Below are 26529 nucleotides of genomic sequence, written 5' to 3' on the forward strand. Positions count from 1 at the left end.
GGAAACGTTGCTCAATGAAGTCCAAACGAGGGAAACGGCTTCAAGGTAAAGATTAATGAATTTGATTTGAGACTGGAAGCATCGCTACCTATCTAGTATCATATGAACATGAATATTAAGTTTCGACACCTAAAGAACTTGTAAAACAGTAGTCTTTGTATACCATATACAAATCCAGAACATGGGGGCGACATTTACCAAGTCTATCGCGCCCCAGCAAATGCAATTCACTATATTATAATTAATCCCTTAATCACAGTACCTACGCCGCAAAATGTCAAGTGGATGCAAAACAGAGCAAAAGAAAAGAAAACGCTAGTCAAGATTGGAACAGCGATCAAGGTTTCGCGAGTTGTTCCTTGCGATAGAAGATAACGCAGAGCACGTTGATGGATAGTATGAAGAGCAGGCAGACCCAGAAGTCTGCCTTTCCCAAGCCGGCTGCGACGCCAGCGGAGAAATCAGGGAAAACATCACCAGGGCCTAACTTATTCGGTGCTGTCGCGCGGGCGAGGATAGTGGCAATGGAACCGACTACCTGTGCGGCTAGAAGTGTGAAGGTGATATGAAATCGAGTCATTGTGTTGAGGAGGATCATTCCAAACCCTGTATTGGCGTGAATCAGTTTGTGTTACGTTTTATTCGCTGCGAGAGGCAACTTACCGACACCCTGAAGGGAATCCAAAACTCCTAGCCAGAGCCACAGTGCTCTACCAAGCATAGCTCCGGCTACGGGACCACCGGCCCAGGGGATGTACGTAGCTGTGTTGGAGGTTGCCCACAACATCTGGGCCCATCGAGGAGCACCAAGACCGACGGCAAAGATCGGGATGAACCAAGCGTGTCTCTTGGAGAAGACGTGAAAGACCCAGAGGGCTGCCGCCCAGACAACGATGAAAAAGAGGAGGACAAGGAGCACGATTTGCCACGCGTGTGCATGCTTGCTAGACCAGAGATAGAGCCAGTTTCGTCCGTAAGGTGCCGAGAGCCAGTAGTTTGATATGAACGCCATGTAGAAAAACCACTGCAAAATACAGCGTCAGAATCAAGATTAGCTTGAGGGAGAACTGGAAGAGACATACAAGAATGATGCGACGGCGGAAGAGCGATAGGTAGAATGTGGGCACTTGACCTGGTGCTTGGCTGTAATATGCAGGAAGTCCAAAGAAGACCAGGGCTCCCAAAAGCCACAGAAGACAGGCAAGTCCGAGTCCGATCCCGAGCAAAGCACCTGAATCGGTCATGGCAAGGCTGAATTGTGTGTTACCTTTTTGATTGAGAGTTGCCATCCAGCTACCCCAGTACCAAACGAAACTGATAAACAACTGCTGAGTGCCCTGGATGACAGTGGCTCTATAAATCCAAGACCTCAGAGGCGCTCCACCTGGACAAGAATGTCAGATAACTTCCATACTTCCTAAGAGAATTGTTGCATACCTTCATCTCCAAAGTTGAGGGCGAAGAAAATCGAACCACTCGAAGATGCAAACGAATACAAGCCTGTTCCCACGTTTTGTAGCCATGTCTGAGTCGTGCTGTTGTGGATGGGCCCGGCAAGACCGACAAACAGAAAGGCAAACCCGTATATCTGCGCGTAGTTAGCTTGCAACCCCGTAAGCCAGATAGAGGAACGTGAACGTACAAAGAATGGAATCGTCAACACATAGACTGAGGGGATTAGACGGAAGACCATCCACCATATGATCGAAGAGGCAAGATAGATGGATGCTAGAATATATAGCTTTTCGGCCGTCTCTCCAATCTCACCGTTCAGGAGTGTGATCTGGTACGAGTTCAAGGCAAGGATTTGGCCCTAAAGGAATGCTGTCAACATCTGTTATGAAAGTTTTGGTAGGTTCCAACTCACAATAGCGAGGAAGATGGAGTACACAGGCCAATCACCCAGCTTCATCAACATGAAACGCTTTAGACCCGTGGGAGTAACATAGTTATTTGGGAGAAGGAATTGCCCGGCAATTGGGTCTGAAACTGGACCAGTAATTGGCGGGGTCTCTGGCCCATCGGTCTCATGAACCTTGAAGCGAAAGACAGAGGGAGCAGGAGATGGCAAGGGGGACTTGCCCAGTTTGACATCGCGGTATCGATTGAACCAGTCTTTCTCACTCTTCTCGAGAAACTCCTCGATGCACAGCTGGTCTTCGGAGTTCTTGCTGTTCAGATCCGCAAGCTTCTTCTCAAACTTATCCGCGTACTCCTTATTCACATCCGTGAAAAATGGATCAACTTTCTGGAGGTTGTAGTCTAGTTTCTCCTTGATTATATTATCAACGCTGACCAGACTCATCAAGGATACCCTTGCGTCGCTTCGCCCCAGCAGACTGTCTTCTGGTCCTGCACCGAGAACTGGTGTGCTGGCACCGGATTGAGCAAAATAGACAGTAGGTGTCCCAAATGGCGATGGACGAACACTGCCATCCTCTTGGAGGGCCCCAGAAATGAGCTCGAGATCTTCTCCATCGATTGCCGCAGAGTAAACGATTCGTGAGTCTGCGAGAGGGTTGGAGGACAAGGGCCTGCGTCTTGGGTCTGTGTCAGAATCGGGCTCGTTGTTGGACATGTTTAGATTGAAAGACGGATTTGTCGGCGAGAGGACGTGGTCAACGCCTGGTCGAAGTCCAGACAGTCTCATATCAGCCGTAACCGGCCTGCTCGGCGGGACAGACACGATAGAGCTGCGTGATCGACTCTGTTCGCGGCTATTGTCTGAGCTCGACGAGATTTTGCGAGTGCTTTCTGGGACAAGGGTGCTGCCACGGAAAATCCTCCATGAACTACGATCGTGGCGTTTAGAGTACTTGGCGTGCATTTCGATCGAGGTGGTTTGTAGGATTTCCAAATCCTCAACCCACTGTAATACGGGGAAGCGCTGCTTGCCGGATCGTGCACGCATGAGCGCTCGTGTCTCCTGGGATGATTTCAGAGCGTCGTTGATGGCCATCTTGAACTGTTGGAGAAGATGTTTGGTTGTCATAGACTCGCTAGAATGGGTTAGTCTGAACAGATCGTGAGAGAAGGGAACTCACATTGTGTACCACCATCCTGGCATCTGTCCAAGGCCACCAACACTAAAGAAACATAGGTTAGCACTGGTGGTAGATTCAAGCCAAGTCAGTCTTACCGTGATCCCACGCCCAACGCTCCTTTCCGTCCGAATTCCACGGCCACCAGACCGAACGGTTCATCACGCGAAGGAATCAAGGCGAATTCAGCGCCACTGAAAATGAAGGGCGGTAGTGCAGTGAACTCTGGTCTGGAAAACACCCGCCCAGGGTAGAGCTCGATGAGTCGATTCAGTTTTAAGGCGGCAAACCTTCCATAGAGATCAATGACTGGACCAATGCACATCAACTGGACCTTTGGGTGAGCGTCTAGAATGGAGGGGAAGATGTCTGCAATCAGATCAACGCCTTTTTGCATGGACCAACGACCGACAAACACAAACAGCTGGGCCTCTGGGTCAACTTCGAGCCCTGCCCATTCTTGTGCTTGTCTTTTGAGCGGGGCACGTCTGGCTTCAAACTCTGTATCGATGATAACGTCTTCGAGATTGTTGTTTGCGTTATGATCCCAGTCGGCGATGTCAGATGGATCGGGGTTTGGCAGCGCTCCAATATTCTTGAGACCCCAGAAAATAGGATATCTGGCGTACGATCTCTTGCCATATTTCTTGGAGACACCGACAGCGCCGAAGCCATTTTGGTGGATTTTCAGATAGTTGGCAGCTCCATGAAGAAGGTTGAACACCTCACCGAATTGTATATACTTCATCACCAATGCATGGTCAAGGTTATAGACACTGCAAACCTCTTGATTTTGCTGTGGAGTTTTCATTGGCCAGAGTCCTTGGAATTCGGCATTATGCAGAGACACGCAACATGGAATTGTGCGAGGTAGAAGATAGAGAGGGGCAGCGGCGCCATGGTAATCATTGATGTGATAGAGGTCGATAGCCGGAAATCTCCTGATAGCTTCAGCAATACACTGATTCCAACTAGAATAGAATATTGCCGAGTTCATGTCATCCATGCGGGCAGGGTACGGCTCTGATTGGGACTGAGCTCGGAACACAGGCGCGTCTAACAAGACGTATGTGATGTTGTGCAGCCGATGATACTGGATATCCACTTGGTATTTATTCCCAAGGACGGTGATCACCATCGGCTCACCGGGGTCGGCCTTGGGGTAGTCAACTCCCCCAACACAAGGGACCACCCATATGAGGTCCTGCTGGGTCAGATGTTTCCCCATCAGCTGGGCCATCACACCGAGCCCACCGATCTTGATCTTGATGCCCCAGTCTTCAATATCGTACTCCATCGTTGCAATGAGCACGGTTCGTCGGCGGGTGTTTACCATGGCACCGACGACGCCTCCACTTTCAGATGGGAAGGGGCCCACATTGGTTAGAGCAAGTCCGGGATTGGAGTCCCTGTCCTTAGATCGATGGGCCACCTTTTGAAAGACGCTCACCAGTGGAGCGAAGCCTGATCTTTTCTCAGTGACACCGATTTGGTTGAATTTGACCTGGTAAAATGCCTTCAGGTAAACATACACCGCACTGACAGCGGTGGCGACAGGCACAATCGCTAGCACAATGAAGATGGCCAGCTGAACCCACCTGGATCCTGTGGGCGTAGCGTAGACCCTAAGATCGCCGTCATCCACAGACAGCTTGAAGGAAAGATAGGGTGAAGGGGGTGGGATGGTGATGTTGAATCGATTGCTCAGCAGCGTGACTGGAGGGACCTGATCCAGAACGTTGTCTCCATTGATGTCCCCAAATACCTGTGTTTGATCGGGCAGGCCGTCTTCGTTTAATCCCCAGGCGTTGAACGCAACCTGCGCGGGCCACTCGCTCATGAAGTGAATTTCCCACAGGCCAGTGATGTTGCTAAGAGCCATTTTGTTGGAATAGCCAGCGTCATATCCGAACTGGTTGAACTCGCCTTCGATGAAGAGGTTTGGGAAGCGACGGGGGGGATTGTATGCCCATTGCGTGTCTCCATGCTGCCAGTGAGCACTACTTCCGGTCAATTTGTTCCAGTATTGGGCAAGGATGTGTTCTCCTTCCCAGGCCTGCTTCGCAGTGCCGGTCCAATTTTTCCCGGGGATCGACGTGTTGAAGCCAGTGTATGTCATCCAGGCACTGAATGTAGCTCCAAAATCCAGCGAGTAACGCCACATGTCTGCACCAGGAGCCTGTGGCATTACTGATAAGGGGTCAGTTTCAGACGACGGGTTGTCGAACAGTAGCGTTCTACTGTAGTTGGCCAACTGTGGCCAGACCATCGGATTGTTCATCTGTCCGATACGGAAAAGAAAGTGGTCGACGGACTGCGCGACTCGATCAGTATTGTGACTTTCTCGACCTGTATAGCGAGGAATATACTCACACCTGTGGATTGATTTCCATCTGCTGTAGTCACGTTGCTAAGCGTGACTCTGTGGACCCCTGGAAAGACATTGTCCAAATCTATCTCGTAGCTGAAAATGCTAGTGAATGCTCCCGGCCATGTCACGACATCAGTCTCTTCAATACGTTTACAAGAGACCGAGGTCGTGTCAAGCTGCGGGCTCTCGTCGCCAAGCGCTTTGGACGTGATCGTCAGCGAGTTGATGATATCCTCGCAATCCATCTCCTGAGAGAATTCGAAGCCAATTCGTACCGTCTCCCCACTTGTTCCCTGGGGCACAAGTCGAGCGTCATGCCCTGGGGAGAAGCGTGTTATATATGGGGAAGGGTGCACGAATTTATCTTTCGGAACAAAGGCTTTGAAACCCCAGGCCGGCATAGTAAGGTTGGGATAACATCCGTTGGGAACGTCAGACCCTTCAAATCTACTCATTGTCAGTAACAGGAATCAATTTCAGAGCAGCAATAATACCCAAGCGTGATCGAACTGTTGGCCAGGGTAAATTCCTCGAACGGTGGAAAAAGGTTCTTGACCGTTGTTCCCGTGGGAAATGGCGAGATCAAAGCGTCCTTACTGCTGCAGTTGAACTGGTGTTCGACGGTTTTGTTGTCATTAGAATACACCAGCCAGACGCTCTGATTTCCCTGGCCTTGGCCATCAAGATTCTGCGCCTCCACAAAGCGTGATCTTATGACACTCCACATCCCAATCTCGGTCGCCGTCCCATTACTGCCTGGAAGGTAGATATCGAACGTCTGGTTGGACAATTGTTGCAGGTACCAGCCATCATTCAGAGCGGGATAGTTTTGACGCATCTCAAACATCATCTTGATGAGGCCTCGCACTGGGTGAGAGGGATCGCGGTGATCGAGACTGACGGAATCATCTCCACACCCGGTCAGGGAGCGGTCGAGCGGGAAATCAACGTATTTCGATGACCCCAGCTTGTAGCATCCGTGCAGCTGCCATGCCTGAGCAGATGACATGGGTCCACGACCGAAGACATAGTTGTCAGCCTGGTTGTCCAGAACGTAAAAATCCTGTTCCTCGCCCCAGGAGAGGATGGGGATTCCAGGCATGAGCAACGAAGCGACGTACAGACCCAGATTCTGCTTTCGGGTCCCGTTTGTGATCCCTGGCCACCTGAAGATATCCTGATTTGTGACACCAAACAGGTGGCGAGGATCGAACTTACCAGTGTTCGTGTTGACCATATCGTTGGTCTTCACAAGACCATTCCAGGTCTCCACAAAGTTGACTGGCGGGTCGCCTTCGGCAGTGTAGGTACCGTCTAGACTGAAAGGGACGATGTTAGCTTGAGCAAACTGAAAGTGGTGAGCGGGAGAAACTAACCCTAGAAACCGGCACAGACCACGATATAACGTATAGTGGAACGCGGCCCCGTCCAACGCGGACCTCTCCGCGGGTCTCAGGAAGAGATCCTCATCTGACTTGTCTGTCGTGTTCGTCATCATAAACGCTTCCGTCATATTGGAGATGGTTTGATTTGTCTGGCGACCACGACCGATATAAAGCGAGCCAAAAGCGTTTCCCGCCACAATCTCTCCGGGTAGGTAGAAATTGTCCTTTCCCACCTGCTTGGCGCAATCCCGCATATACTCGGACCATTCTCCAAGAGAGTCAAGGGTAACTTGTAGAGCTTTGTCAACGCGAAATCCGTCGATATCAAGCATGGTGATGGTTAGACACGAAAAGTGTTTGATCTTGGCAAGTACGTCCGGCCGCCATCCGCGTAGACGATCCTGCACAAATGCGAATTTGGCTATCTGCCCTTGCCATTCGGTGTAGTTTCCAAAGGCGGCAACTTCTCCATACTGTAGAGATCAGTCATGCTCCATATCGAAAGAAAGGGAATGTTACCTGATCAAATTCACTATTCCGACATGAAGGACCAAGGGTTGTGGTGGTCAAACCGGTCCCGTCATCATCCCAGAACCGAGGATGCTCCCAGGGACATTCACTCTCAACTTCATTTCCAGGCTGAAAGTCCCAGTATCGACGGTCATCCTTCCAAACATAGTCGTACTCGTTGGGATTGATCGGCGCGGACGTGTTCAAGAAACCCTGGAAACCGATAAGATCGCCCATTCTATCCACAATCAGCAGACGACATTAGAGGTTGCACAGATGGATCTCACATACGTTGCAAAGGTATTATCGAAAAGAACATATATCCCCCGTCGATGCGCCTCAGATATCATTGTGCGCCACTCCTCGATCGTACCAAAGTGATGGTCTAGCAGAGTCAGGTCAAGCGGGGAGTATCCATCCGCGGCCCAAGGGAAGTTGATATACGGTGTTCCAGCGAGATAGACGCCCTGGATATGGTCAATATATTTTCCACATCCAGTCTTCCTGAAGCAACAAACGCACCTTGATCCCCATCCCCTGAAGATAATCAAACGTATCGACCAACCCAAGAACGTCGCCGCCATGGCGGAACTCGTTGGAGGTCAAGATATGTTCCCACTGTGTGCCATTTGCATTATCGTTACTCGGATCACCATTCACAAATCTGTCGAGGAATATCGTGTAAAAGGGGAATCGCCAATTCTCTGGCGAGGGGTTGTATGTGTGGCCATCCCACTGACCCGAGTAGTCGAGAGGGTGTGTCGCTGTCTGATTTTGATTGAGATTCCAGTCTGCTTCCTCTGGGAGATATGGCAGGGATTGTGCAAAGCGTATAGATAATGCAACAATGGCAAGGTAATGAGTGATGGAAGTGAGCAACTTCATTCTGCACAGTGAATGCCACTATGGTGACATTCACAGAACACGCTGTTCGAGCCTCGACTGCAAAAGAACAGCCACAAAGTGCTTCCCAAGGAAGAAAGGGATATATCGCTCATAGAAACAGAGACACTGAACGATTCATAGAGTGCAGATGCGCAAGAGAAGCATGTAAAAGATAATGAATACCCCGGAGCCGCCCAGGCCAATGCAAGAGTTGATTCCGAGCGCGTGAATACCAATTCACTGTTTTGTAAGTCAGCCTAGGTGCGGGAATCAGACTAACCGCTGGAGACACGAGCCAGCCTTGCTGTACAGCCTCAATCCACAGCAAAGCATCTCCATACGATAAGTGGCTGAATGCTCCTAATTTTGGACGATGGATCTCAGGCTGACATACGCCATATTTGGTGGGCGTTGGGATATATCTTTTCCTGGCCAATCAATCCAATTCGAACTTGAAATTATGTTAAAAAATAAGTTCACCGCATTGTTCGGGCATCTAGACCAGGTTCCAGGCCCAAGCCGGAAGTATCATGTCTCATAGAACTGGAGACAATCTGACATGCATCGATATAGGGCCTTCGGAGTGGTCTACAGGACTGAGCCAGTATACGAAGTGGGTCTTTGCTCGATAGCTTGCTGAGATGGTGGAGAATGGTTCATACGGGTTCGTTGCAAAGTTATACGAGGTTTCAAGACGAGTAGATAGAACACGTCATACCTGATACAGGGCTGACCTATGAGACAGGGTGGGGGTGGATATGATGATAAGGGTGTGACTCGTCGTGCGTCTCGTTCCTGTCTCCTACTTTTTTTGCTTTTGTTCCCGGCCACTCTGTCCCTGGCATGGCCGTTCTTGATGGTCGGCAATTTGTGCACTTTGAGCTAGACTTCGCTTGGCTGAAACTGCCAATGTTTTGCTATCAAAGCCAGTAAGGGCCAACAGATCAAACAGTCTGCGGGAAGACCGAACCTCTCCTTATCTGACCCCACTGATGCTGTCCAGACCCAAATGGAACAAATCTCAGTCATATTTGGATCCCCATGTGAACCCGATCAAGATATCTCGTCATGGAGAAATGTATCATCACGGAGTGACAGGAAACCACAGAGTATAGGGGAACGGGAAATAACCCAAGGATTGCTGCGACTCTACTACGCGAATGTCCAAGAAATCGGGCCGGATTGCAATCAACCACGCGGCTTTTCCACTCCGAGGCCAGCACACCAAAGCAACATGTCAGCTATCAGGTTCAACCAGGCTAGCGTGGCCCCAACCGAGACGAGTCACTCGCGAACCAACCAGGGCCTGATCAGTGCCCTCGATCGGGATGAGTGGTTCGAGGCGGGATTTTTTAGGGGCCAGCGAAGCCGACCGATCGGGCCGACACAATACATGACAGGAACTGTAGGAACAGATCAATATTACGGTATATGTATTTCAAATACAATATGATACACACGTACATACATCTCACCATAGATCATTTTCATCAGCATATATGACATTGTCAATTAATTTAAGTAGCCTTTTCATTGTCGTTGGCTCCATCCGACATTTAATTCTCCTTCGACCTGTCAGCAAACGCCACCGACAATGTGGTGGTGGAAGGTTTTGGTGGTTGCTGCCATTGGGACAGTACATGCGGCTTCCCGAGACCAATGGCTCGGTCGGTCGGTCTACCAAGTGGTCACCGATCGCTTCGCTCGATCCGATAACTCAACCACCGCTTCTTGTGATGCAGCACTGGGAGAGTACTGTGGAGGGAGTTTACAGGGCATCATCAATAAGCTGGATTATATTCAGGAACTCGGGTTCGATGCAGTTTGGATCTCTCCAGTGCAAAGCCAGGAGTCAACTCGCACGGCGGATCTCTCAGGTATGGTCATCTTCACTGTCAGCGGATATGGACAACTAACGATTGATGGATGATAGCATACCATGGGTATTGGCCAAACGACCTCTATTCTATCAACTCCCATTTTGGCACTTCCGACGACCTTCAAGCGTTATCCGCAGCTTTGCACGCGCTTGGCATGGTGAGTCGCCGGCTGCCATGTCTACTCACGAAACTGACATGAAAAATAGTACTTGATGCTGGACATTGTCGTTGGTGACATGGCCTGGGCCGGAAATGCCTCCACTGTCGACTACAGCACGTTCAATCCATTCAATGATAGGAAGTATTTTCACGACTACAAGCTACTTTCTGTGGACCCCGCAAATGACACATGTGTTCTGGATGTAAGTCTGTCATCGCGTATTATGAGGGCATTGCTAAGCCTTCATCAGTGTTGGATGGGAGACAACACCATATCGCTTCCAGATCTGCGAAACGAGGATCAGGAGGTTCAGCAGATTCTGGGCAACTGGGTTTCGCAGTTGGTTTCGAACTACTCCAGTATGTCTATACGTTTCCTATCTCTCCAACGGATTGATTAACATTTGTCTTTTGTAGTTGATGGCTTGCGAATTGACAGTGTCTTGAACATTCCTCCCGTCTTCTTCTCCAATTTCAGCAAGTCAGCGGGTGTTTTCACTATGGGCGAAGGTGCCACAAGAGACGCGTCCGGTTACTGTCCTCTACAGCCCAGTCTAAGCGGACTTTTGAATTATCCGTTGTGAGTAGTTCATCGAAATGAACAGAGGGCTTGCTAACACTTTTTTAGGTATTACGTCCTCTCAGAGGCCTTCAATACGACCAACGGAGACTTGAACAGGATCGTACAGTCTATTGACTACATCAGGACACAATGTGAGGACGTACTACCCCTGGGAACGTTCACATCGAATCAGGATGTCCCTCGCTTTGGCTCGTATACTTCAGACATATCGGTAAGTTGAGTGCATCGAGAATTTTGTCAGCACGTATTGAGTTTTGTCACTCCTGATTAGCTGGCTCGCAACATTCTCACAACCAGCATGCTCGCTGACGGTATCCCCATCCGTATGTTGCTCCCCCACAAATAGAAACGAAAGCCAAAGAGACTTATAAAAAGAATACAGTCTACTACGGGGAAGAACAGCACCTGTCAGGTGGATTCAACCCTGTCAACCGGGAGGCCCTATGGCTTACCAAATACTCGGTTAACTCGACCTCCCTACCTTTGCTAGTCCAATCATTGAATCGCATTCGATCATACGCGAGCGGCGACGGAGAAAAGTCCACGGTCGCCCCGAAGTCAGGGAGCGACTATCTATCGTACCTCTCATTGCCAATCTACAACACAACAAATATCTTGGCCATGCGCAAGGGATTTACCGGTAACCAGGTTGTGAGCGTCGTGTCCAACCTGGGAGCCAAGCCAGCCACCAAAGCCACCACCAAAATCACGCTTAGCTCCGACGGCACGGGATTTTCATCCGGACAAAATGTGACTGAGCTCTTATCTTGCAAAACATTTGTGACTGATTCAAGCGGAAATCTCAATGTGGACCTCAGCTCGGATGGAGGCCCTCGGGTGTTCTATCCTACTGAAAGCCTGAACCGAAGCACCAATATTTGTGGAGATCACACCCAAACATCGACAACCTCCTCAGCAAGTCCAAAGACTTCCACTGGCGCTGAGATACCTTCATTCAGTTTGTCGTGGGAGATGAAATCATTGATAGTCACGACTGTATTGACCACATCCTACGTTTCTATCTAAATTTTAGACCGCCATTCCTTCTGTTTTGATCATGTTTCGTATACTTCGTATACTTCGTATTAGTTTTCGATTTTGTTTGTTGACGTTCTTTTCGATAGTCTCTGTAGTGGTTTTACTATAGACGAGATACCCCGTACAATTAATTCTATTACTTTCATATTATATCTCGTGAATTACCACAGAAAATAGGAGATATACTAAGTAACTAGAAACTCCGTACTCAGAGCAGAATTCCGATAGTCGCTCTTGACTATTACAGTAGGCATACACAGTAGAACGGTAACGTAATTCACTACCGGGCCGGACACGGTCGGCCCGGACACCTAAAAAATCATACGCGGGTGCAGGCAAAGAACTCTCTCTCCGTCCACAGACTCGGGTAATGAAGGAAAGCGGTGGCTTCTAATATCAGCTGTGCAGATTACGTGGTCTTATATCGATCATGAGATCTTGCAGAGACTGTCAGATAGTATGCCTAGGCGTGTGCTGGCGATTATTGAGGCAGAAGGCTGGTATACTACATACTAAGAGATGCGTATATATTAGTATAGCCAATATACAGTGGCGTTCGATAAGTTTGAAACACCCTCTTTGACCGCCTTTCACTACCGCCCACCATACTTAGCTAACCGCTGCCAAACGCGCTTTAACACGCTTTTTATATGTATATCCCTCTGTTGTTTATGCTATTTAAAGCTATTTAGATACTCAAAATGCCTCTATGTCCTAGTATTTAATGTGGAATACGAGGTTTTAGCGAGCAGAAAATGTGGCAGAAAGTTATGTAATCAATGAGTGTGTTTCAAACTTATCGAACGCCACTGTAGCTACTGTACCATGGCAACTTTTGCTGGCAGAATTTTAAATTACTAAGCAGTGGGGTGTTCGGACTTGCTTGTACCGACCGTGTACAGACCTACAGTACATATTTAATCCCTAGTACCTTTTTTTCTGACCGCCTTACTTACACCGCCTACCACTACGCCCTACTCGATCAAAAATAATATTGAACATTTTGACGCGTTGCTCTCTGCCTATAGCTTTCTTGTACACTACACACACAAACACACGAAAAGATGCCTAGAGGTCGTGTAAATACTAGAGATGAATGGAAGAGATTAGAGGTTTCTGCTGGCAGAAATATTAGTAAGCTAGGCGGGCCAAAGTAGAGGGGATGGAGGACTTTTGGGCCGCCACTGTACTGTAGCTTATCTGGTAAATGTTACCAGTTATGACCGGTATTCATTCACGGCTGTAAGAAACGATATAATACTGTATAACTACAATAGATTTCTAATTATAGTACTGTATGATAATCTCGATTTCCAAGCCCTATCGGTATTTAATGCACCTCTCAACGCTAACCTAGCGCTGACATGATAGTAGCGCTTTGCTAGAAGTTTAATCCTTTGTTAGCACGGACCGTAGGTCAAAATGCGTTTTGGAAACTATTGGAAAGATAAGGTGCAATGCTCACTTTGATGGACCCAGTCGCTGACGCAGAGGTGCAGTGCCCCTTCGTTGTTACCCTACGTGGGCACCAGAATGACCTCTGGATTTTTTTCAGTCTCTCCATAAGAGGCGCAGTTCATGTTAGAGATCATATTCTGGTTCTGTGCAAGGCTTGGACTATCTCGTATTCTCAATGCGCTCGGCTTCAGCTGAAAGTTACTGATTTCTGTATATAGATCTTTCAACAATCTAGTCCCCAGTCTATCGATCAAATATATATAGCCTTTTCCTGGGAAATAGTGGGACATTCCCCTAGCGTGCTCTCTAGTGATTCAATAATTCTATTCAATCAAATGCGCTATTCATTCACCGTCACCGCCTTGAGCCTCCTCTCATCGGCTTTTGCCATCACCGTCACCACTCCATCATCGGGCACGGTGTGGGATTTCTCTACTGCCAAAACTATCAAATTCACTAGCGAGTCTGGTGATCCTTCAGTAATCAGCATCATCCTTCGAACTCAGGATGGCTCCTTCCAGACCAAATTGGCGGATAACGTCAAGACCTCTGACGGCGAATACACGACCCAGCCTAACCCTAGCATCTCCAGCGGGTATGTAGAAGATAGAGTGGGTGAATAAAGAAGAACGACACTAATACCATTCTTTCATGGCTTAGAAACGACTATGAGATCCAGATAATTGATTCTGCTGGCCAGCTCGCCATCAGTGACATTTTTACTGTCAAGAAGGGCGCTTCGGATGATGGTACCACATCCTCATCTTCTTCCACCTCGTCTTCTACCTCCTCTTCTTCCACCACCACCTCCTCCTCCACTTCTTCTTCCGCGACATCTAGTGCGACCACTTCTACATCCGTCACTTCCACCCTTACATCCTCGGTGTCTTCAACTCCCACGTCGTCGACTAGTCCTTTGTCTTCCTCAGGCATGATGCAACTCCACACAATGTTACAAGGCGATGATACTAATACACCTTTTCCATCACAGGCTCCACCACCACCGCATCCTCTTCTATCTCTTCTTTCACGACCACCTCTTCCACGTCTTCCGAAACTTCATCCACCAGTGCCTCTGCCTCCGCTCCACAGTCCGCTGGTGCTGGGTCGTCTCAGTTCAGCGCTCCTAAGGGAGCTATGGCTCTACTCGGTGCTGCTTTCGCGCTCTTCTACGTCTAGATCATGTCCATCAGACAGTATTGTGCCTGAAGCGTGTATACAATCTCCTTTCGAAATAAGCAGAATCAAGGAAAACACGTGTCATTATTTTGTTGGATTCTCTTATTCTTGAAAGCTTGTGTCGAGTTGGAGCGAAAGCGTATATCCTAGTACGGCATAATCTAATTGTGAGAGGGTTATATCTATATACTAAGTCGAGTTGAGCGATCCTGCTAGTTCGCAGAGACTAGTTATATGGCCCGTACGGAAGCTTACGTCTTAACTATATACAAGGATAGGGTTGGTTCTAGGACTTTGAGGGAGTCAGGGTGTGGTCAGTGTGTGCTCAGGAAGGCTCAGGGCGGCACAACTTAAAAGTAAACTGAAATGAAATACCCCGAGCTCCCCCATTTTTTTGTCATATTTGGTAAATGGTACCGCCCGCACCATTCTGCAGTACAGTATGTACTCGGTGAAACTTTTAATTAACTTAATTTACTATAAGATCCAGACATATCAACCTAATATACCTAGTACTTGACGAGGGTCTGCCTTCGACGTCGCGCGACCGGGGTAAGAAGGGTGAGAAGGGTGAGTGCGCCATAAACAAAGTGAGAATCTAGGTTAGATCCCCCGTCGCGTGACTGACCCTCAGCTGAGATTTAGCATACTCCAATTGGTTATCTTGAATCTTCTGAAAGCGTTACAAACCCTCGGCCACTTGGCATCTGCACATAGCCACAAACCGCCATCACCTCCTTGAACGATCGAGCTTAACGGAGTTCAGATTCATCTTCCTGGTCTCAAGGAGCTTCAGAATAGCCTCTTCCCTGGAGAGCTTCATTTAAAGGCTCCGATTTTTGAAAGGAGTTGTTGAAAAGCACATGATCAGCTTGGGGCCCCAAGCTCCGCTGGGCCTATCAACAAAACCCTCTCCTCATTTACTACGCTCGGCTATCTCAAAAATTTCAATTATATTTGTCCATTGCGCTAGGTGCTTTTTTGGGGAGACGGTGATCTGGCTGAACCCCCGACATGCACGAGTGGTGCTCATGCTCGGGCTTCAGCCGCTAACCAGTTGAATGATGTTGATCCAGATCTGAGTTAGGAAGCTCTCTATATAGTTAGAAACTGGTCCTAGAGGAAGACCGCTTTTGAACTTAGTTGTAGCAACCGTAGCTCTAGAACTGCAGATGAATCTCATATTATTGTAACCTAATTGGAACCAAGTGAGAATACAGCGGTCTTGACTCCCACCTCTCTCAATCATTACAATTCTGTCAGTGTATAAAATGCCTACAATTCCAAGCCAAGCCTCAAGGGGCATGCACAAGGAGATACAAACCCTGGAGGAGAGTCATGATGTGTGACAGGAAAATCACATCCAGCAATCTTACAATGAAGGGTCATGAAGTGCTCTAAGAGAAAACTGTTGCCGGTTCCAGAGGATGGCGCTAGAGTCTAGAGCGAACTGGAACTTGCAGCGAAAAGATAGTATGTGGCTTTTCCATTCTGTATATTTAAGTGCATTCATGATAAAAACAGGTCTCTTCGCCATATCAAAATCCAAAATCCAAAATCCCCATCACCGCAATGCCTCCGTCATTTTGGCGGCCAGCTCTTTCACACCGGGGTTTCTCATCATCGTGAAATGATCGCCAGGAATCACTGCACATGTCACGGGCACTCCTGAAACTAAACTGTCCCAGCCGTTGGGCCCGGCATTTTTTCGTGGGTCCAAGATCCAATCTTCGGCTTGGTTGCGGCGAATGCGGGCTAGATCTTGGAATTGAGACATCTTCGCTTCGCCCACTGTTTCCCAGACTCCATTTTGCGCCCACAGGGCCGTGATGGACTTGGGTCCTTGGCTCGAGATGGGGATTGGCTTGGGTTTGTAGGTTTTCAGTGCCTTAATTGAGCCAATGAAGTGTTCACGGACTCTCTGAGGAATTGAGCTCTGCTTCGTTGGGGACAAGCCGTTGCGCTTGTCGTTCTTCAGGCCGTTGAACGCCCCAATTGTTTCGAGGAGGTCGACTGTCTCAATTGGGAGGGGTGGGTACACACTCGGACACGGGGCGTCGATTAGGATCAGCGACTCGATTGTTTCGCCGTGCTTTTGGATCAACTGCGACGCGACCTCGAATGCAAAAGATCCGCCGATCGACCATCCACCCAAGCGATAGGGCCCGAGTGGCTGGACGCGTTGGATCTCGTGGACGTACATGGCGGCGACTTCTGGGATCGAGCAGTCGAAGGAAGACGGCGATTTTAGGAATGGGCTGTTCAACCCATAAATTGGACCGGGGGCATTTAGCGAGGGCAGCCCAACATAGCTGCTGGCACTGCCCGAGCCATCAGGTAGCATAAACAGCGATGCACCGTGGGAGACCGAAAGAGATCCCTGAAGCAGAACCGCTTCAGCCTTGTATTCGGATGATGCTGAGCTGGGTCGATCTTGAATCTCCTCGAGGGCCTTTGCAAGCTGAGGGGATGACACCACGGGTGCAGTCCTACGGCCATCAATAGCAACTTCGATCTCTGCCAGGGTTGGGTGGTCGATCAGGAAGCTGGACGGCAACACCCTGCCGGTTTGGGTCTTGATGGTGCTGATGATCGAGATTGAGAGCAGGCTGTCTACGCCGAGTTCCGCCAGAGGGATGTGCTCATCGATCTCAGCCACGTCAATCTCCAGTTCATTGGCGATGATCTTTCTAATATAATCGGTGGAGCTCACGCCCTCGTTAGCGGGAGATGCTGCCTCAGTAATCGGAGTGTCCAGGCTGGAGTCTTCGTCACTGCTGGAGGGTTCGTTACTGCTGTCGCTGCTGTCACTCGAAGGCGCGGGCGCAGTCTTGGCTGAGGCGGAGAAATACCCACAAAGCTCTCGAACTGACGGGAAATTCACGAAGAGCGAGCTTGGGATCTCCTGGTTGAGCTCGCTGCTCAGTCGAGCAGTGATGCTGATTGTGAGAAGACTGTCGATACCCAAGTCCGCAAACATAACATCGTCTGCAAGCTCAGACACATCGATACCAACCTCGGAGGCAATGATATGGAGCACATTGCTGTGATGTGGCACGGCGGTAACTGTATTCGTCTTGATAACGATTGTTGATTGCTGCTTAACAGTTTGAGCGAACTTCGCCTCGACCCCGGCGGGGGGAGTCGCCAGAGCGGGAGGCAGCAAGTGGTCGAGAATCGCGCGCTTGATACGTTGGAACTTGAGCTCTTGGCAGACAGCGACCACTTCACCGTCATCCAAAAAGAATACATCACCGGACAAAACACCCTTTGTCCTAGTCTGCTGCATGCGTACATAACTCTGGTAGCTTTTTTTCTCAGAGAGCTCCCCAACGATCTTCATGCTCTTCCACCCGTGCGAAATGTACACACTGTCGGCAGGCGTAGTATCGGCACCGTTCAACACGAAACCAGACAGATGCGCCAGACTGTCGATCCAATACGGGCTGTAGGTGAAGGTGCCATCTTCTGGTGTGGTGCGGAAGCGGACCTTGGCAGTAGCCTCCAAGAGATCGCTGTCCATGTAGACCTCCTGCAAGCCCTGGTACTTGTCGTCGTAGTCGACTAGAGCAGCGAACAGCTTGTATACCATCGGTCGTAGGATTTTGTGAACATATCCACTGCTTGAGTCCTTAATAAGCTGGCTCATCCGGGATTTGACAAGGTAGCTTGTCCGGGTCCATTCGGACTTCCACACGTCAGCCTCGCCGCGATGGACACGGCAATGGGCATGGTCCTGGAGAGCGCCGCCATCCTCAGAAGAGAACTTCACCATGATGGCATGACTGGAAGGCTCCAATGTGGCAGTGACCCGAATGATCTGCTTCGTTGCGCCTGGTTTAATCAAAAGGGGCTTGTGCACTTCCATGTCTCGGACATCCATGGGAGCAACCGGCGCCGACGGATTCAAGACGCTTTGGATGTAGCCAGCCGCCGTGAATGCCATGTCGGCATAGACTGAGCTAGGGCACAGACCAGCACCATTAACAAGGTGGCCTCGCAATGCCTTGTTCAACTTAGGTTCAGCTGCCTCGGACGCAAATGTGACCGAAATGCCCGTCTCGCCATCGCGGACAAGACTCTCAATGCGATGAAGTCCACTTGTGGAGAAGGTAGGCGGCAAACTCTTGATCGGTGCCTGGCTAGTCTCAGATGAGGCGCCCTTTCGAATGGCCCAGTCACCCTCGTACTGCAACCAGTAGTTCCTGAGATCAAACGCATAGCTGGGCAGATCAAGGAGATGCAGATCTTGCTCGTATGGACGATGCACTTCCCTCCAGTCGATGTTCACACCCGCATCGTACGCCAATGCAATGGATTGAGTCATGGTCTTCCAATCGTCCTCGTCTCGTTTCAAGGACGGCAGAAGAACCTGGTCCTTGCCTGCGATGTTGCGGATCATACCCAGGCAAAGCGGACTCGGTCCGATTTCTATCCAGACTGGCGAGGCTCTATTACCTGCGTGCAGGGACTCAAGCGCCTGCACGGCCTGGGTGAATTGGACTCTTTGGCGGGTCTGGCGTTTCAGATACTGTGAGTCAATAATGTCGCCTGTTGTAACTACTGTTCCCAACTGGGTAGATGCGAATGGTATAGAAGGCGTCGCAAAATGAACGGTCTTGGAAAATCTCACGAGGTCGTCGAGAAGGGGCTCCATCTGAGCTGAGTGGAATGCGTATTCAACCTCGAGGTGAGTAGACTTCTTCTTCTCCGCCTGTAGAAGCGCGTGTAGAGAAGCGATTTGATCAATTGGGCCGCTGACCACGGTGGAGATTGGTCCGTTGACGCACGCAATCTCGCACCCAGACAGGTTGTCATTGTTGCTCAGAATGTCCTCGAGGTTGCCTTGGGTCTCCTGGACTGCCAGCATGGAGTGCGAGGCAGCTTGGCACTTTTCCAACATGAGGGAGGCTCTGACTCCGACGAGATAGAGACAGTCGTTGACGGAAAGGACTCCTGCAACGCACAAGGCAGCATATTCTCCCAGGCTATGACCGATCACAGCAGTGGGCACCACACCCATTGATCGCCACAACTCCGCCAGGGCAAGCTCGACAGCGATAATAGACAACTGAGCCTGAACGGGGGTTGCAGACTTAGCACTCATTGTAGGATCAATGATTATTGGCAAGAACGACGGGAAACCATGAGCAGTTGACATCCTATCACAGTCCAGAATCGTTCCGCGGAAGCTAGGCTGGGTCATGAACAGATCCTTTGCCATGCCAGCACGCAGCGACCCTTGGCCAGTGAAGGTGAAGACTACTGGCCGATTGTTCGCAGGCTTGGCCCACTGTGAGCCATCTGCGGTCTGTTTTTCCAGCTTGGCGACAAGATCATCGACTGATGAGGCTACAAGCGCACAGCGAACATTGTAGTGCATTCGGCGAGCGGTCGTTGTATAGGAAATATCTTGTAGACGGACCCCGAGCTTGGTGCTCTGCTTCAAGTGAGCCAGCAATTGACGCAGGTTGTTGATAGCTGATGTTGGGGTCTTCGCGGAAACCGCGACTATATGGTGGCTTCTGGGATCAAGGAGGGGAGAATCAGCGGAGGTGGACCGCGCAGGGGGATCTTCTATGAGCATGCTAGTGTTTCCACCAGCCGCATCGAAGTTGTTGATCAAGATCCGTCGCTTCCCGTCGCCAACTGTTCTGGAAAAGAAGGGAGTTTTCCCGAACGAGATGTGAGTATTGAGTTCGGCGAATTGGGGCAACTTCTGGTTGATGCGACCTTTGATGCCAACGTGCGGAGGAATCATGTTCTTCCTCAGCATCATGATCGCCTTGATCAGCGAGGTGACTCCACTGGCAGCTTCTCCGTGGCCCAAGTTGGGCTTGACGGTTCCAATGTATAGGGGATTGGAAGCAGTCCGACCGCGTGCCAGGACATTTGTCACGGATCTTGACTCAATCGCGTCGCCCGCCTGGGTGCCAGTTCCGTGCAGCTCAGCATAGTCGACATTGTGAGGCAGGACACCGGCCTTGTCCAAAACTGTCATAAACAAGCGCTCTTGGGTCTCTGCGTGGGGATGAGTGATGGAGACAGCCTCGGCGGAATGATTGGTGGCGGTCGCCCTAATAACAGCTAGGATGTTGTCACGCTCGGCCACCGCATCCGACAAGCGCTTCAACACAACAACACCCACGGCATCTGCTCGGACATAACCATCGGCATCATGGTCGAACGTCTTGCAGCCACCGGTCTTAGACAAGAAACTTCCTCTGCTCAGACCGGCGAACAGATCAGACGCAGTGAGCAAATTGGCGCCTCCGCCCACAGCTGTGTCGCATTCGCGAGCAAGCAACGCCGAGCAAGCTAGCTGTATGGCCGCAGCACTTGACGAGCAGGCCGTGTCTAACGAGTAGCTGGGCCCCTCCCAGCCGAAGTGGTAGTTGAGTCGACCGGGTCCAAAAGCGCGGATACCGCCTGTGATGAAGTAGGTGTCGACATTCTGGCTAGCATTGACCTCTCGCCAGTCGTCACTTGTCTGACCAATCCAGGAGCCAATTCGACGAGTATTGGTCGAAGGGCTGCCGTTGGGCGTGTATCCAGCCATCTCCAGCGCCTCATATGTCGTCAGAAGCAGCATTCGCTGCTGGGGATCTGTCTGGGCCGCTTCACGAGGGGACATGTTGAACAGACGCGTATCGAAATATCCTGGTCGGTCAATGAACACTCCGTATGGAGTCAAGGTCGTGTTTTTGATCTTGCCGGTAGGGTCACAATGCGTGTCAACATCGAACCGGTCTGCACGGATCTTTTCATGGAGATCCCGTCCTTGCTCCAACACCTTCCAGAACTCCTCGAGAGTTTCACTACCTGGAAGACGTACTGACATGCCGACAATTGCAATGGCGTTTTTGGTATCAGGCTCGTCCGCGGGTGTTTTGAAAGTCGCTATGCTTTTGTCGTCCACTTCAATACCGGTCATTGCTTTTAAAGAAGTGATGATCGTCTTATTGGAGCTGTTCGCGCCAAAGGAGAGGAGTGAGATCGACGGGCTAGCCAGGCTTGCCACCCCCTTGACGGCTTTCTCAAAGATAATGGGCTGTTGCAGAATGTCGTCGACGACCTGGATCAGTAGCTCGGAGAGGTTATCGGCAGCATAAGGCAGACCGGAGCTCGGTGAGATCAATGGTATGTTTGGCCTGAATGTCTTAAAGAGCGCATCGATGCAGGTCTGAGTGAGTTTCTTCCAGGGTACTGCATTGAGATGCTCTGCGTGGAAGGCGGCGGCGATTGGCAACGGGATCGTCTTTCGTCCTTGAAAGACTGACTCTTGCCGGAGCAGCTCTCTCGTGTATGATGGCGGACCGCTAATGGTTACTGAAGATGCACTTTGTGCGCTGATATACACCTTTTGGCTACACTTTGAGGGCATCTGAGCGTTGAATGAGGCCACAGCCTTACGAACATCTTCCACCGAGACATTGCTCACAAGAGTAGCCCAGCTACCCCTGATCTTCGAGATTGTGGAGGGCTGAATGTACTCTGATCGTCGAGATGCTTCCAGCCCGAGCTGGAAGGCCAAGGCCACTGCGTGATGTGCGATACGGACTAGCTCAGTAATGTTTCGAGAGCAGGAAAAGACAGAGGCTGCGATTGAGCCGGTACAGAGTCCCAGAACGGCATCGTGGCCAGGTGTAGATGAAGAGCCAAATTCCATGGCTCTCGGAAACTGTTCAAGATACCTAGCCAGGGTGGCTTTGTTAGCGACCTCCATACATTGCATAATTTGCGCAGATTATAAGATCGTTGGATCACTAACAAGATAACATGGCCCAGTTGAGAGACGCAGCAAATGGCAGCCTTCAACGCAGGGCAATGGGCAGCATCGCATTCAACGGCAGTAGCAAGGTCCGTCAGAGAATCCCATGAAGGAAATCTCTGTCTCTCACTGAAGGATGCTTGATATATCGCCTTGCGCAGACTATCCGTTGAAGAGCGCAGGAAGCGACGCAGTCCGTCCGAGTTAGCGGCGCATCGACTGAGGTCTTGGAGGCATGGAAGAGCATCGGCAATTTGGTCTCCAAAGAGATATAGAACGGAAGACTTGGTTGCGATCATTGTGGAAGATAATGCTTGGTTTTTAGTTCTCTGGATTGCTGATCAAGGCATTCATGATGGGTTCTTATAATTCTCATTGTTCGTATACAATCTATACGCCCCATCCGACAAGAAAATTATACTTTTAGGCCCCAATTATCCGATACCTTAGTTTGAATTAGCGCCCTGTCAGCAAAATGTTTGTATTTTTACAGTATTAAACACTGGATATCACTACACACCAATTCAACTACTATTTCAACACCGATTTGAACACCAATTCTGAGAACATTCGAAGAAAGTGGTAAATTATATATGCTAAGCCAGGCAGCTTAAGAGCTTAATAACTTCTTTGAATAATACAAGTAGTCAAGGATCTGGGAGTTAGAAAAGATATTAACCAGAAAATTAGAAGTAATTAGGGTCTGTTTAGAAGTAGCGTTTACTATAGACACTGGGTCGATAATAGCTATTTTGCCTGTTCTAATCTTTATACTGCTATTTTCGGTAGCTGATTCTATAGGGGTGGAAGAAGAGAGATGACCAGATATTGTGATCTGGGCTGGTAAATTGATACCGATAAGGTATTACGATCTGAGCCAGGGTGTTGTTGGACAGAGGCTGTATGCAATTTATCTTTAGCGGTCAGGTCACGTTCTGCCACGAGGCTTCCATGCAAGTATCGGAGAAACACGTCCGCTTGTAGGCCCAACTGGCTCGATTCAGCCTTCCTGTTGCCTGCTATGCCATTAGAGCATCAAAATTGCATGATGAATTGGCCTTCAATTACCAAGAGGGGGTCCCTTAACGAGAGAAATCGCGATCCTTCCGTTTAGCCTTCCTAATGTCTCAGACAAGGTTTCCGTTGATCCTCCAAACCTAGTTCCAGTTCTCCAACTCGAACAGACTGAAACGCAATCCCATCCTTCGCCCGTTGACCCTCCAAACCTAGTTCCAGTTCTCCAACCCGAACTAGACTGAAACGCAATCCCATCCTTCGCCCCTCTTTTGGCTCTCTTCCAAATAGAACCAGAGCGGTTCCAGGTCGTCTGTCACTATGCGTGCGCTTCTTAAATATCTTGGGTTTCAGCCTACGCCAACTTACTTGTCTTCCCAGTTTCTACGTTTCTAGCAAATCATAGCTAATGAAGGATTTTGCGATGCCCCTCGCCTTCACCTCCGGCTCGCTCTATAACGAGCGCAGCTTTTGCAATGCCATTCTATTTCTCTTCGGTGTCCTCACCTTGTGGCTCTACCGTACCTGGAAGAAGCAGTCGCATGTTCCTGGGCCATTCATGGCTTCTATTTCGAACATCTCACGTTTAATTTGGGCGCGCTCGGGCAGGGCACATGAGACTCACATTCATCTTCACGAGAAGTATGGGTCACTCGTCAGGCTCGGCCCGAATTCCGTTAGTGTGGGAGATCCTCGCGAAATCTCCAAGATGTACGGTATTCGCTCGAATTTCGGGAAGGTCAGTTGCGCACACCCGTTAATTCCCTGTTGGCGACCAAGAGACGATATGATCTGACCGTAGTCTAGTCTGACTATTACAAAGCTCTCCAGCCGATGTCGAAGGGCAAAATCATTCAGGGTCTTTTCAACACGCAGGATGACCAACTGCACCGTTCCATGAAGAAACCCATTGCGGGGATCTACTCCATGAGCAACCTCGTCAGCTTCGAGCCTTACGTCGACTCCACCATCAGCTTTTTCTTGGAGCGTCTTGAGGACGCGCAAGGAGAAGCGAATGGGCGAATAGATCTAGGTACCTGGTTGCAGTGGTTCGCATTTGATGTGATGGGCGAAATCACATTCAGTAAGCGACTGGGCTTTCTGGACGAAGCCAAGGATGTGGATGGTATCATGCGTTCTATCTGGAAATTGTTCCGGTATTCCTGCTGGGTGAGTGAGACTTCATCGCCCAGTTGGCGGCTTTTCGTGACCGTCGCTAATCACACTGATACATCGGTAACAGGTTGGCCAAATGCCATGGCTGGATAAGATCTGGGCCAAGAATTCATTTGTGAGTCGCTTACTGCCGGCGAAGAACTCACCAGTCGTCATGTTTGCTCTCGAGCGAGCACAGGAAAGAATAGCCGAGAAGCTGTTGCAGGGTTCTGACAGCCAGGAAGCGGCTTCTTCGTCAGGGTATAATTCGAACGATTTCATGTCGCGCTTCCTGGCCACCCGAGTGAAAGACCCGAGCATTCCCGAGTGGTTCGTGACCGCATGGACGACATCGAATGTGCTGGCTGGCAGCGATACGACCGCGATCATGCTCCGAGCTATAATCTACTTCCTGATCACGAACTCGGCCAGCCTCCAAAAGCTCGAACGCGAGCTGGGGCAAGCCCGGAGCCAGGGTCAATTATCTGACATCGCCACATGGAAGGAATCCCGCAACCTGAGGTACCTGAATGCCTGCGTGAAGGAAGCAGGACGGCTGCATCCAGCCATCGGGCTGACGTTGGAGCGGGTGGTGCCGCGTGGCGGCGCCACGATCTGTGGGCAATTCTTTGAAGAGGGGACCAACATTGGCATGAACCCTTGGGTAATACATCGAAACAAGGAGGTTTTTGGTGCCGACGCCAACCATTGGAACCCGGATCGCTGGTTGGACACCGATGCGGAGCGGGTGACGCTCATGGAGAATTGTCTTCTGACGGTGAGTACTCGGTGGCGCTTTGGGCTTGTCCGCAGATTTGAGACTAAGAGGTCCCTAATCCACAGTTTGGATCCGGGAGTCGGACGTGCATCGGGAAGAATATCTCGTATCTGGAGATCTATAAGCTCATTCCGACTATGTTTGCGCGATATGAGGTAAGGACTTCCGTTGCCTGAGATTTGCTGTCGTACTTTGGGCTTTGGGCTTACCATGGGGACTAACTCGATCTAGATTCAACTATGGGACCCGACACGGGAGTGGAAAATCGAGAACTCGTGGTTGGTGGTTCAGAGCGACTTCTTCATAAAGCTGGAGCGACGAAAACCTCATCTGTGATGGCGCGGACCTTTAAACCTGTCAGACAACGACTGCCGTACATACCACGGAAGCACCGAGTCTAGATGACACAGTCATACAATTACATATTTATTCAATATTGAAACATGGATACCTGTCCTTCTCGTACGTGGACTCGGACTCGAAATGCCTCCTTTCCGTGTCGATACATCTTGTCCAAAGTAGACCACAATTCAATATCCACACAAACCCAAGACCCAGAGCTCTACGCCAACGTGTTTATAGATTCGAAATCTTATAGAGCGACACAGCCCTCAAGATGGCATGGCTGGGGAGGTAGGTGCACGCCCCCTCCGCTAACCCTCCGCCAGATCGTCAAAGTGTTCGAACACAGACCAAATGAGAGGTGCACATGCACTGTCCTCAAGCTATCAAGCCTTGATGGACAGTAAACACTAGATAAACACTTCAATCATTCAAGCTTGCCTGATGGAATCTTGATTAGTAATGTATATACTACGCCTTCCCCCTTGAAACTAGAGGGGTGTACATCTACACCCACCCCACCAGACGAACAAAGTAATATTCCCAATGCGACAATGTCAGTCTGTCGGGCACGAAACGGGAGCGAGGCTCATCCCCGATTAAAAATTATTTTCTGCTTTCCTTCACTTAGCGAGTGATATGATGAGAAGGAAGGTAATCCATGAATTCTCGCAGAGGCCTCAAGGCAATAAGGAATATAAATCAAACAGCCAATCTCCTCCCGAATTCTTGTCATGTTTCGTAGAAATTGCTCCTCATGAGCACAGGACTCTGATAGTTTGACTGCCGGCCGCAAATAAAAAGTAAGAATTACCCGTTTATTCTTTTTATCTTCTCAACTGGCTTCGTGGGTCTAGATACAGGGTAAATTCATAGTCCTTGGTTATTTTCCAATCATGGCAGGGACGTGTCTTCTGCTTTCTCTCGCAATATTTGCCCAAATGCGTCAGCCTGCGCAGAGAATTTGCAACCTTTCCGAA

At 49.8% G+C, this 26529-nt stretch overlaps 5 protein-coding genes across 5 annotated transcripts; 3 read left to right on the forward strand and 2 right to left on the reverse strand.

The window, feature by feature from the left end:
• Nucleotides 1–337: 337 nt before the first annotated feature.
• N7482_000110 (uncharacterized protein) lies at nt 338–8192 on the reverse strand (the record flags this gene model as incomplete). Its single annotated transcript, XM_056682235.1, has 14 exons — nt 338–606; nt 664–1024; nt 1083–1384; nt 1438–1588; nt 1643–1813; nt 1868–2999; nt 3045–3086; nt 3140–5355; nt 5415–5859; nt 5907–6731; nt 6789–7270; nt 7317–7545; nt 7599–7774; nt 7830–8192. The coding sequence occupies 14 exons, from the start codon at nt 8190–8192 to the stop codon at nt 338–340; spliced, it is 7164 nt and encodes a 2387-aa protein (XP_056545841.1).
• A 1594-nt stretch (nt 8193–9786) lies between these two features.
• On the forward strand, nt 9787–11840 carry N7482_000111 (alpha-amylase; the record flags this gene model as incomplete). Its single annotated transcript, XM_056682236.1, has 8 exons — nt 9787–10069; nt 10126–10229; nt 10279–10434; nt 10483–10591; nt 10649–10811; nt 10860–11025; nt 11086–11137; nt 11197–11840. 8 exons carry the CDS (start codon nt 9787–9789, stop codon nt 11838–11840), a joined length of 1677 nt encoding a protein of 558 aa, XP_056545842.1.
• A 1805-nt stretch (nt 11841–13645) lies between these two features.
• On the forward strand, nt 13646–14489 carry N7482_000112 (GPI anchored serine-threonine rich family protein; the record flags this gene model as incomplete). The annotated part of the gene is made up of 3 exons (XM_056682237.1): nt 13646–13905; nt 13971–14221; nt 14302–14489. The coding sequence occupies 3 exons, from the start codon at nt 13646–13648 to the stop codon at nt 14487–14489; spliced, it is 699 nt and encodes a 232-aa protein (XP_056545843.1).
• A 1564-nt stretch (nt 14490–16053) lies between these two features.
• On the reverse strand, nt 16054–22559 carry N7482_000113 (type I polyketide synthase; the record flags this gene model as incomplete). Its single annotated transcript, XM_056682238.1, has 2 exons — nt 16054–22183; nt 22261–22559. The coding sequence occupies 2 exons, from the start codon at nt 22557–22559 to the stop codon at nt 16054–16056; spliced, it is 6429 nt and encodes a 2142-aa protein (XP_056545844.1).
• Nucleotides 22560–23698: 1139 nt separating this feature from the next.
• On the forward strand, nt 23699–25543 carry N7482_000114 (cytochrome P450; the record flags this gene model as incomplete). Its single annotated transcript, XM_056682239.1, has 5 exons — nt 23699–24013; nt 24082–24444; nt 24518–25207; nt 25273–25362; nt 25439–25543. 5 exons carry the CDS (start codon nt 23699–23701, stop codon nt 25541–25543), a joined length of 1563 nt encoding a protein of 520 aa, XP_056545845.1.
• Between the last annotated feature and the right edge of the window lie 986 nt (nt 25544–26529).

The sequence above is a fragment of the Penicillium canariense genome (assembly GCF_028826845.1).
Source record: "Penicillium canariense strain IBT 26290 chromosome Unknown utg000001l_segment0_segment0, whole genome shotgun sequence".
In the NCBI taxonomy this organism is placed as follows: domain Eukaryota; kingdom Fungi; phylum Ascomycota; class Eurotiomycetes; order Eurotiales; family Aspergillaceae; genus Penicillium; species Penicillium canariense.